Here is an 11,731-nt window from a genome sequence, read left to right as displayed (position 1 = left end):
TTTTCAAGATTTTCTTCATCACTTTCTAAAAATTTTTCTTGGTATCAATAACATTCTGGGAGAGTTCAACTTATTATAAAAGATTATAAAATAAACGATTTGTGTAATCGTGAACGATCTTTTCTTTGCCTATAGTCTTCCACAATATATTTTTTTTATGCTTTCATTTATCTCACGTGTGTCGTGTATCATAGGAAACAGGTACAAGTGCAACCAGATAACTCAATTTCCTATATGATACAACAATCGATAAAATTCCCCCTCGTAATCTCTGCTCCTTGATCGATACTTTGTAATAATAGTAATAATAATTGTGAAGTACATTTTGCTAGATTTATAAGTTAAATACAAAATGTCCCGAGAAATATAATTATATTTTGTTTTTTATTTTAATAATATAGCATAATATAGAAAACGCTAATCACTATGTTCTACAGCCTCTCTGTGATGTTATAAACTAAGTAGCAAAATAGTGCTAACTGAAGCACTACAGCAAAATGGAGAAACAAAAGAAGTGTATTATAACTGGAAGAAATGCATAAGTGCATTCTTGTGGTGATAGCGAATTGTGAACAATTCAGATTGTGTCTCATTCACTGTGGTGTACACAAGTCTTTTCCCACATCTCTCGCGAAAAAAATGATAAGCGATTTTAATCGATAGCTAGCCTCTACTAGATGTACTGTTTTATTTTAAGAAAATATATATGGCAATTGTGTATATATTTCGAGTGTAGGAACAATTCTTCAATTGTGTGAGATTGCAATTTTAAACGATCGATTAAAGATTGTCCTATCGTAATATTTGCACCGCTTCAAAAAATAATCGAGATTAAATAACGTACAGCGAAAAAGTTCGTCGTGTTAATTGCGTTTTACTCTAAAAAATGCAAAAATATGTTATATAACAGCGTGGTGAGACTCTCTCTATATTTTTCATGATAATGGACGGTGGAGAGTATTTACTCGGTATACTCATTAAAAATACAGTTCTACTTCTTTTGCACTAAAACTATCATTAAATTTGTTCGATCTACTATTATACTCATATATAAGTTAAATTATGATAAACCGTACATTGATGTATGGAGTTTGTTTTACCTCTTCGTCCTCAAGAGTCGTTGTCAACTGAATTTGTTAGATTTGAGTAATCACATAAAGCGTCAGTAAGCCACTGTTATAATATAAATATCGTCTTACTGAAATATCGAGATATCAAAAGTCATTAAATATTTAACTACAAAATTAAGCAATGTAGTAATATGTAATAAATATATACGTGTCTCTTAGAAAAACGATCCACTGATCTTAACAAGTAGAGTTGTGTTCCTGCAAGGTGAATACGCATCACCTTGATAGAGAAAGTTCTATATTTACAGAATAATATATGTACAACTATTACATGATTTTATACACAAATAAAGAATGAACATGAGAGAGATGGTTTAGTTTCTATTTTTTCCGGTAATTAAGCCTGTGGCAAATGACACTATTTTTGTACTGGATTGTATATTTGATTTCGAAATTACATTTGGTCAAGTCTTCATAATGTTCAAATCGCACGCAAACATCACGCGCGCTCGCGCGCGTTAGTTTCCAGACGCAATTAATTAAATCTGACATCTCGTTGATTTCTAGACACAATTAATCAAATCTATTATTTATATGCAATTTAGCACAAAAGAAGCTTCTTGCCGCAGGCTTTACACTGGTCAACAACTTTTGTCATTTTAACGGAGAAAGATAATTTATAGATTTTAATGTGCGTTAAAATGACAGACAAAAGTGATAAATTTGTAAACCAGTGTTAATAACTTTCTCTAGTGCATCATTTTATGAAGTTTCAGAATTTTTCCCAAACGTTGTTTCGCCGTTTTCATTCCCTTCTTCGGTTTTCGTTCTGAAAGTTAATAGAGATATCGAGTCTCTAATTATATTAGTCACACACAATTGAATCAAATATATTAAATTATCAAATATATCAAATATATAGTAGAATAAGTTTGTAAATTATTTAAAAAAATTTCAAAGATAAAACTTGATACTTTACCAACGGGAACTGGCGCTGCAAGCTTGGCTTTAACGTCTTTCAGTCTGTTAGGACATGTCAATATCGACCCGAATCCAATGGACGATTTTATAACATTTTCAGACGGTGCAGTGGACGATGTAGTTCCTACCGCAGTAACCGCAGGATTCTTCTGCTTCTTTTTGTTATACGTCCGTTTGTTAGTACTCTATTAAATACGCACAATAACACAAAACGCACATCGTTAATTTTTTTGTTTTATAACAACGTGAACATGAAATGATAAGTGACTGAACTACGATGAAAAAAAACATACAGACAGAACAGAACTACTGAACAGAAGTATACGTGTTACTTTTCTAATGGCCCAGTCTGTAATCGTAGCGAACTATAGCTGAGAATAACCACAGTGTACGAGAAGAGAATATATTACAGTGGCGACTAACATAAAAAAAAAAAGACATTTAGAAGCTACACAAATGTGGCACCAAGAAAACTCTTAATTTAACTAATTATTAAGAGCTGTAGTTAAAGAATACATCTATAACTACGAAATATAGTAAAGTGTATACAACAAGTAATACTCTAGAAAATTTTACGAAATTTCAGATCAAACTATAAATCGAAATGTGCCTACCACTTTCTTCTTGGTAATCTTGTCCACGTCGTTATCCAGGTATTCATCCTACATGAAATGTATATGCAAGAAACAGCGAATTATGATATTTGAGGAACGTTTATGAATGATAAGACAAGTTTTCAACAAGACATAATGATAAAACATTTTTGTATATACGTATATATAAAAAAATGTATAATAAACAGATTAAAAATTATATATAAAAAATATGTACATATATGTTCATTACTTATAGAACAAGTTTAGTATACGTATATAAATTTTGTGAAATTAAAATACAATATTTATTTTCGCATAAATATATTGAGAGACATGGTTATGGCATACGAAATAAAATGAAATAATATAAATTAAAAAATGGCAGTATATTGACTCACCGATTGCTTTGCTCGCTTCGCAGCGGCTGCTTCCAGACCCTTTTCCACCGACGTTTTCTTTACGCCCTCTCGCGCTGGCCGATTTGTCTTTGGCAAAAGAGGTCCCACTCTGGCTTTCGGATTCCACGCTTCATCGATCTGACTCTTCGATTTGGGCTTGAAAATATAATCTTCGTCGTCCGATGCGTCCAATGCTGGATAAACTGTGATAAATAATATCATAACAACAACGTTATCACAAAGGAACATCAGGTTGCATTGTTGTTTTTTTTTTTTATTATATACGTACTGAAATCATCGTCTTGGTGTACTTTGTCAATATTTTCTATCGATTGATCGTCATCGTCGTCGTCGTCGTCGTTGTCGTCGTTTTGCTGACTCTTGATCGATCTCGAGGACTTGGCTGGACTATTACTCGACGTCGAGTAACTCTGCTGGCTGAACGACAGCATCCCGGCGATTGCTTCCCGTGTGGACGGTGACGCCCTGTCGGAACTGACCGTTTTCAATTTATAAATACTAAGACACCAAGAAATTAAATTCATTCCTTGAAAAACGAGAGCTTTACAACGAGACGGCTTTAGAAATGAACATTCCGTTGCAAATAAATATGAAGACTTTTTGCACATGCTCGAAAAAACTTATATTACGTCTACCATACATTATTTCTATACTAAATTTCTATTAGAGATTACTTGCTTCGGCTAGAATTAAATTAACAGAATCTCGAAAAGAAAACCAATATCACGAAAATCAAATGTTCTACGGAAGATTTACTCACCCAGTAGGAGGCGGCATGGGTAGCATGGGTTGAATGTACTGTGGAATCGTGGTCGACGGCCTAAAAACATTTCTATCGCACAATTATTCTAATCTAATATTAACACGACGGCAAGTTTAGATAGTGTCTGAATTAATACGTACGTGACGTCCATTTTTTGAGTGCCATTGCCTAGCGTGTACGCTGATGCCTTCAGCAATTCCTCTATACCGTTCTTTGGGGCGTTGTTCAGTACGTCGACTTCACCGTCGAAGTCGCGCTTGAATCGTTTCTGCGTGTTCGACTTTGGTGTTCGTTTACGTTTTTGCGATTCGTCTATCACGAGGCCGAAATCGCTCTCATTGCTGCCGTCGTGAAAATCATACACGGACGAAGTCTGATTCCACGGAAGCGATTCCTTTTTCGTTTCCAGAGTATGATCGATCGTGATATTGTTACCGTAAATGTTTATACTGTCGTTTGTACTTCTGACAACCTCGTTGTTGCCAAGCTTAAATCTAATCACGGTAGGACTTTGTTTCCCCGGTTTGGACAAGTGCCGTTTGTTGCTATTGATGGATTTCTGTGCCGGAGATACAACGGTGGGAGTCATAATCGGTTTCGGTAACGTGAGTTTCAACGGAGGTCTCGGCGGCAGTTGTTCGATCGGAGCGGATTCCACCTTATTTGTTTCCTTCAACGTCGCCTTGAAGACATTGTCAGCCATCCTGTCGGCGTAATCAAAGTCCACGAAATCTTTGTCTAGCGGTTTTTTCTTTCTTCGTTTACTCTCACGTTCTGGTTTCGGCGGGTTCAAGGATATTAAGTATCGTTCCGCGTGTCGTATCTCTTTGCTGATGTCCTTCAATAACTTCTGACTGTTTATCGTTTCCGGTATCTGGCCGCGACTGATCATATTATACTGAAATGATAAAAACAGATGTTATTCTATCTTTTATTACAGAGTTTTTATAAGTTTTCCTTTTAATTCAAAGTCGAATATAAAAAACATCTTACGTCTTTGTCAGTGTTCCACTGTTTGAGAATCCCAAGTAACGCTTTCACACCTTGTAAAAGATACGTTGGACATTTTTTCCCCTCGTTATTTAATTCTTTCAATTCCTTTAATAATTTTTTAGCTGCGAACCAATTAATCGTCTCAAATCCGGGATACTGGAACTTTGCCGGAGTCTTCATTTTTCTTTCTAATTCGTATATTCTATAAAAGATAAATGATTTTTCGTTACACCAATGAAAAACATTTTTCATTATTGTAACGAAAATTTTTCAATCAACTATTAAAGCTGTTTTCTTCACTCACTGTATTTGCATCGGAATGTTGAGGGTGTGCAAAAAGTTTCCACCAAAGACCAAGGAGTCAATTGGTGTAAGCACGGCGTGTATCCAGCCCGTGGGAATCATCATTGTCTGACCTTGTTTGATCACGCACTTGTAACAAGCGTCAGCCTGATCTCCAAAGAAGGTCTCACTTTGCGTTGAACTGCACATCCAGTGCTGATACAACTGCAAATTTGCCTGCGTTGGCTTTACGAGATAGAACACTTTCTCGCCGCGCAACACGTGATACCACACGGACGTGCCACCGAAGTCGACGTGGAAATCCGTGAAACTATCTTTGACCCCCATTAGGCAATACTTTTGTACTTCGGGTCGTTTTATGTCACTGTCCGCGGGCCAATCGCGCGGCCACGCTGAATTGGCCCAGTCGAGCTTGCGCGCGACATACGGCGCTTCAACCAATGACGAAAGACTGCAATTTTGGTTTTTATTGTTATTTTACGCACATAGTTCACTTTACACAATTGTAACACGTCAGGACAATGAGAACAGCAATATACCTAGTGTTGGTAAATTCGAGACTTATGACATTAAGTACTCTTGTTCGAGATTGAGAGTTGTAATATTCTACAAAATCTCTTAGTTTCATACGTATGTTACTTTGTCTAGAAACATCAATTACATCTATGTCCCGATCGCCGCCTGTAAAAGTATATGTTACAAAATAGCTTTTCACATATCAATTGTAAAATTTATACATAGAACCAAAAAAAATTTATATCCAGAATAAATATTTTACCTATATAACCCTCGACATTATGAACATTAAAGTTTGGAGGCGGTAATGTCATATCGAGTCCGTCTTTTCCATCAATAATGATGGGAGTCTCAAAACCATTTGCTTGCAAATATTGTAAAGTTAATTGTTGTCCTTTTATATGTTTCACAATCTCATCAGCTTTGGGAAAATGCCTAGATTTCAGTTCTCGTATAAAAACTGGAGTTCCAGTTTGAACAGGCTTTGTATCCGCATCGCGCTCGGTGTAATCGTGTCTATGCCAGTTCACTCTGATTTTCACTGTTTAGCCACAACAAGAAATAATACATGTCAAGTGTCAATGGATAATAATGTACTAATTACAAATATTTGTCAAATATCTGAAACAACTTACTGAGCGAAGGACCACACATGGTTTCACATCGTGGACAGTGATACTTGTCAAGATCTATGGCCATATATTCCTTCAAAGCCACACATCTGAAAGAACAAACAAACAATAAAACACATGTGTGTTTTATCAGAAAAATTCGTGTCCTGTAATACACAAATTCACAATCATGACACAAACGACTACTTTCATCAAACACAACAGCTCAATAATTGTTTTAACTGTCATTTCTGTGTCACGAATCCGCTAACAACACAAAAAGGACGCGAGATATGGAAGACAAATAACGCAGAGTACAGGTTATGTTACTATCAACAAAACATTGTTGTTTGACACACTGCTGACAGATATGAGTGACATTTCGCGTTCGCGAGATTACAAAAGTCAGCACCCGCGATCGAAAATATAAACCAATGCGAAAAATTTTCGACATTTGTGACAAAACCACGAAGATTAGTCATCAAAATCACGGTGTGTTGCAATAGCAAACTCGTTGCCTTTCGCGTTATTAAATGAGTTCACGGACACTTACTCGCCGTGGTACCACTCTTTGCACACGTCACATTGTATCATAAATTGCTCGGGATCGTATGAGCCGCCGCATAAACAATACGTAACTGGCAAGTCCATTTTTAGTGGTTATCAGTACTGGGTTGAATACACTCTCGTAACACACAGCTCAGTACAGCTAAAGCTAAGCGCAACTTCATCAGAAGAAGGGTGGTAACGAGACGTACCGTCGTCACATAATGGCGGCAGCACAGTGTAACAACCAATCAAAAATCGCATTTGCGTAAAGGCGCGAAATGAAAACAAGAAGAGCATTTCTAGATAAAAAAAAAAGAGACAAATAGTCAAATTTGTTCTTTTCTTTGTATAAAAAAATCATTTTGTTATTTCCTGAATTGAAATAACGCTTGTCGATCATCATCTAAGTTAGAAATGGCTAAAATATTCGCATATTCAAACGATAATTATTTAACAATTATATCAGAGAGAAGAATGAGAGCGGCCAGATCCGTAAGACGTCGTCTACAATAAGAATTTAAGACGTAAGATTTAAGTTTTAACGGAAAGGTCAATGACCTTTGACAGAAAAATCAATGATCTTTGACGAAAGGTCACCGACCTTTGACGAAAGGTCAACGGCCTTTGACGAAAGGTCAACGACTTCTGACGAAAAGTCAACGACCTCTGACAAGAGGTCAACGATCTTTGACTAAAGGTCAATGTCCTCTGACAAAATGTCAACGACCTTTAAATAAACCTACAGGCCGAAACACAGACTTTTGCATAACGCATACGTAACGCAGACATAAGAAAATCACCCAATCAAGCTTTTCGTTTTCATGCCTACTTCTTGTTCTAAAAAGCTTTGATTGGTTGATTCTCTTATGTCTCATTCGTTATGCCTTAGGCTGTCTTTACATGCGGCGTAAAGGGCCTTCAATATCAGAGAGAAGCCTGAGAGCGGCCACGGCCATAAGGGAGAAGTCAGATGGTGCGAAACGTGCGTAATGCAGAATTTACGAATTAATGAATTTCGGCCAGTCGTAGACATTCCGCAAATTCTGTTCTGTAAAACCAGAGAGAAGCCTGAGAGTGGCCACGGCCATAAAGACTCTTGATAGAAGATTATAGATAGAAAGAACGTCACAGTGTGAACATTGTTTTTGATGCAATTTTATAAATTGCGCCAAAGAGAGATTACAGCTGATTGCACGGAGTGCAGCGCAAGCTGTGAGTTTGTGCTCGACCGTGCTCCAAAAATCTCATCACGTGGTGCGAGATAAATGGCTTGAGGTTAAAATTTTCCAAGATGTTTGGTAAATAAAAATCTATTACGCAATTAGAGATATAGACGTAATATTTATCAAACCATTTATTTATTTATCAGAATATCTGTTTATATATATATATATATCAATAGAGGCTGTACGTAAGATTGAGAAAAGAAGAAAAAAAGTAGCCGAACTGAAAGCGAGGCAGATTAAAACGTGAGTAAAGTTATTAAAGTTTCAAGAGAGAGAGAGAGAGAGAGAGAGAGAGAGTTTAGCACGTGTGTCATACGTACGTATACACGCCACAATAAAGTTTGTGTGTGACTCACTGATAATAAATTAGTAACACACAGTAAACAGTATTTGAAAGAGAGAGAGAGATTTACTACTGTGTTAATACATATTGTTCTATTATTTTATTCCAGAAAATTGGCAAAAAGTAAAACACAATTTGTAAAGAAACTGAAGAGAAATCAGTTGTACAAGCCTAAAAATATGTCGTCTTGCAAAATTGTTGCTGACGATTTAGTTAATAGTGAAAACATTGATGATGATGATGATGATGACAATAATGATGATGACCAGAAACTTTATTCAACAGATCATAGAACCAGTACTGCAAAGAAAGCAGTAACTCCATCTAATCTTAAAAATAAGAGGAAACAATCAAATAGTCGTGAAAATAGTAATCATGAATCTTCTTCCAGTCTTGAACGTAAGACACTTGGAATTATTTTTATATTATATTGATTTATTTATGTCTCATATAAATACAGTAGCTGCATTATTTTGAGTAAATTAAGGTTGTCTTTGTAACACACTTTGTGGTTAAAATCAAATGCTGGTAATTTAAATTTTAGATGTTACAATTGATACTACAGAATGGGGTACTTTCGAACAATCAAGCGACGTAGATGACGATTGGAAGTTAATTTTATCTGATGAAGACACAGACGATTGGACGCAGATTGATCTGAAAGAAAAGAGAGATACAAGTGTATTACCTGTAGTTGACATGCTTTCAGAAAATATTGTTTCGCTAGAACTATCATCACAGATACGTGAAAACGATCAAACGCCAAAATTGGCCAAAAAATTGTCACATAAGAAAGACGCTCATAAAGTAAATAAAACGTCCGATAAAGAAGATTCGCGCGTATTAAATGTTAAATCCCATAATCGGAGACGCAGGTCTCGTACGCAAGCAAAACCAGAAAAGCGGACATTTCCCGCACGTTCGAGATCTGATGTAAGTGTTGAAGATGATAGTAACGTAATAGAAAATACTACAGTAGAGATCAGTTCATTGGACAGCGATACATTAGAAGATACAAGTTTCAGGAGTACTAATAAGAATTCTATGTACAAAGATTTGGTCGGAAGTACTCCTAGAAAAAGTCCTACAAAAAGCAGATCAGCAGGTCGCAATGATAATATACGAGCGTACAATCGCACGTATTCAAATTCAAACATACGCTCACTTACACGCAGCTCGAAAGAGCCTGCGGTTTACTGCTTAAAAAATATAGTTATTGTCATAATGGAAAAGAACAGCAAGTTCTGGTTTAACGGTAAATTACTGATAAAGGTGTTGTACGGCGCTGTGAATGTCTACGGCTTCGTGCTCGACAGTTCAGGCGGTACCAAAGAGATGTATTCTCCGAAGGGATTCAGTCTTGTCGGTATTCAAACTAGCGCGGAAAAACCGTCTGAAAATAATATCGAAGATGTGTGGACGACGCTCGCCGAGAGAGGCATCACTCGAGATTCGGAAAGCAAACTGCAGGCCGATATCGACGGCGTTCGACCGGGAAGTGTCATTTTTGTGCTGCAGAACTTCGACAACAATTTGACGCTCTTTCTGAAGAATCACTTTCCGTATGTCAAATTGTTCCCAGAGATAAAACAATCCTATTATCATTCCTGGACGGATCCCAAGCGAGCGAGAACGGTGCTGCAGACCAACTTATATTTTCAGAAGCATGACAATTACGAGAATTTGTTCAATTATAAACCGTTGATTGTCGATTTCTCTATCACAATGAAGACCGCAACAAAGATGTTGAACCGATGGCGTGCAAACGAATGGTCCTGCACGCTGATCGCCGGTGGCAAAAACGTCGGCAAGTCAACGTTCGCGAAATGTCTCATCAACTGTTTGTTGCGCACTTCCGAGAAAGTGGTTCTGGTGGACTTAGATCCTGGCCAGGCGGAGTGCACGCCGCCCGGTTGCATCTCGTATAGTTTGATCGAAGAACCGTTGCTGGGACCGAATTTCACGCATCTAAAGACGCCGGTTTATCAGCTGTTTCTCGACGACGTGAACATTTCCCGATGCGTCACGCGCTACTTGGAGGGCGTCAAGATGCTAATCGAACGATTAAAGTCATGTCCCGTATTGTCTCGTTTACCTATTGTGGTGAACACGATGGGTTTCACGCAAGACATCGGTTGGAACATCATGATCTTCACGATAAAACTGATCAGACCGTCGATCATTTTGCAGTTATCATCGAAAAAGGAACAAGAAAATTTCCCAGATAATCTCAATTCGGAAGTTGTAAATAAACAGGTAAACACGCGACTTTAATAATCAATAACTTTGGTTAAGTAATTATTTTTCGAGAAAAGAAAATTCTCAACAGGAATTCACGTGGGAGTTTTTCGACGAGAATTTTATCGATTGGAACAGACCGTGCGAGCACGAATTGTGCTTGCTTCGTTCTTGGGCGAATGAACTTCAAGTGCAGACGAACAAGTGGAGCATGGAACCGTTTCAACAACGTGAGCTCGTGATGATGTCTTATCTCAGCGATATCATACCAAACAAAGACGATTCTTTGTACGTTCAGATCACTTTAATGCTTCTGTGAATTTTATCAAATCACTTGACTGCGTTTAATTCCATGTATTTTTTTTTCTCTTTCAGTCACCGCACGGATCAAGTAGCGTTTAGGAGTATTAACGAAGTAACACCTTATTCGTTAGTATCTTATATATACTGCGTTCAAAGCGCGTTAGTTAATAAATACGTGAATATCTGTATATCGATGTGTATATTTACAGGGCGCCTTTTTCTTCTTTGTGCGTTATTCCTCAACGATTGTTCGGCGTGCCAGCGTCGCACGTCTTGAACATCATAAACGGTAAAATTGTAGCACTGTGCGGTATAGATCTAACGGAGGAATCGTCGCAGGTGTCTGAAGATGTCCTCAGTCTGCGAGTATTGACGCAAAGGTCGCCTTTGTGCACATGCTACGGATTCGGTGAGTGATATTTTGTTGATTAAACGGGATTAAAAAAAATTAAATCTCTCTTTTTTGCGAAAAACTTTTTTTATTCGCAATAAATGTGCAGGAATAATCCGAGGTGTCGATGTGGCACGACAGGAAGTGTTCATAAACACGCCATTGCCACTATCGATGATGCAGTACGTCAACTGTTTGGCTGGTTGCATTCCGGTTCCTCCGCCGCTGCTGCAGCTACGTCAGAACGCACCTTATACTGATGGAAATCCAGTCTTACCATTGAGTCAAGATCATCGCAGAAGACACACTCGAATGAGATTTCATAAAAAAACGAATAAATGATAATTAGAATAAAATTGTGTGTAAATACCCAGCAAACATTTCGGTCACAGAACCATATCCATCTGTGTCCTCAGTAGGATATGGTTT

The 11,731-nt window shown here is 37.3% G+C and overlaps 2 protein-coding genes across 4 annotated transcripts in view; one reads left to right on the top strand and one right to left on the bottom strand.

Moving 5' to 3' along the window:
* Positions 1–858: 858 nt before the first annotated feature.
* On the bottom strand, positions 859–6,966 carry LOC109858121 (lysine-specific demethylase PHF2-like). 3 transcript variants are annotated; one of them, XM_020435062.1, is made up of 13 exons: positions 6,806–6,966; positions 6,277–6,362; positions 5,904–6,182; positions 5,665–5,806; positions 5,127–5,576; positions 4,823–5,024; positions 3,970–4,727; positions 3,827–3,886; positions 3,335–3,540; positions 3,046–3,248; positions 2,666–2,713; positions 2,050–2,236; positions 859–1,899 (listed from the first exon to the last, which is right to left on the bottom strand). In XM_020435062.1, the coding sequence occupies exons 1-13, from the start codon at positions 6,901–6,903 to the stop codon at positions 1,820–1,822; spliced, it is 2,799 nt and encodes a 932-aa protein (XP_020290651.1). In that variant the 5' UTR covers positions 6,904–6,966; the 3' UTR covers positions 859–1,819. The 3 variants fall into 3 exon arrangements, with proteins under 3 accessions (XP_020290651.1, XP_020290653.1, XP_020290654.1); XM_020435064.1 differs by having other exon boundaries at positions 3,335–3,531; XM_020435065.1 differs by lacking the exon at positions 2,666–2,713.
* Positions 6,967–7,759: 793 nt separating this feature from the next.
* Positions 7,760–11,731, top strand: part of LOC109858122 (polynucleotide 5'-hydroxyl-kinase NOL9) — a 5,422-nt gene continuing 1,450 nt past the window's right edge. The window contains exons 1-8 of the mRNA XM_020435066.1: positions 7,760–8,099; positions 8,204–8,270; positions 8,480–8,769; positions 8,915–10,626; positions 10,700–10,896; positions 10,984–11,037; positions 11,121–11,320; positions 11,412–11,669. Coding sequence (XP_020290655.1) covers positions 8,093–8,099; positions 8,204–8,270; positions 8,480–8,769; positions 8,915–10,626; positions 10,700–10,896; positions 10,984–11,037; positions 11,121–11,320; positions 11,412–11,644 — 2,760 coding nt within the window. The 5' untranslated portion in view covers positions 7,760–8,092 and the 3' untranslated portion in view covers positions 11,645–11,669. The remainder of the gene's footprint in view (positions 8,100–8,203; positions 8,271–8,479; positions 8,770–8,914; positions 10,627–10,699; positions 10,897–10,983; positions 11,038–11,120; positions 11,321–11,411; positions 11,670–11,731) is intronic.

Source organism: Pseudomyrmex gracilis, unplaced genomic scaffold, assembly GCF_002006095.1.
Source record: "Pseudomyrmex gracilis isolate BER0280 unplaced genomic scaffold, ASM200609v1 scaffold_189, whole genome shotgun sequence".
Lineage (NCBI taxonomy): Eukaryota > Metazoa > Arthropoda > Insecta > Hymenoptera > Formicidae > Pseudomyrmex > Pseudomyrmex gracilis.
This window is presented reverse-complemented; position numbering and strand designations above follow the sequence as displayed.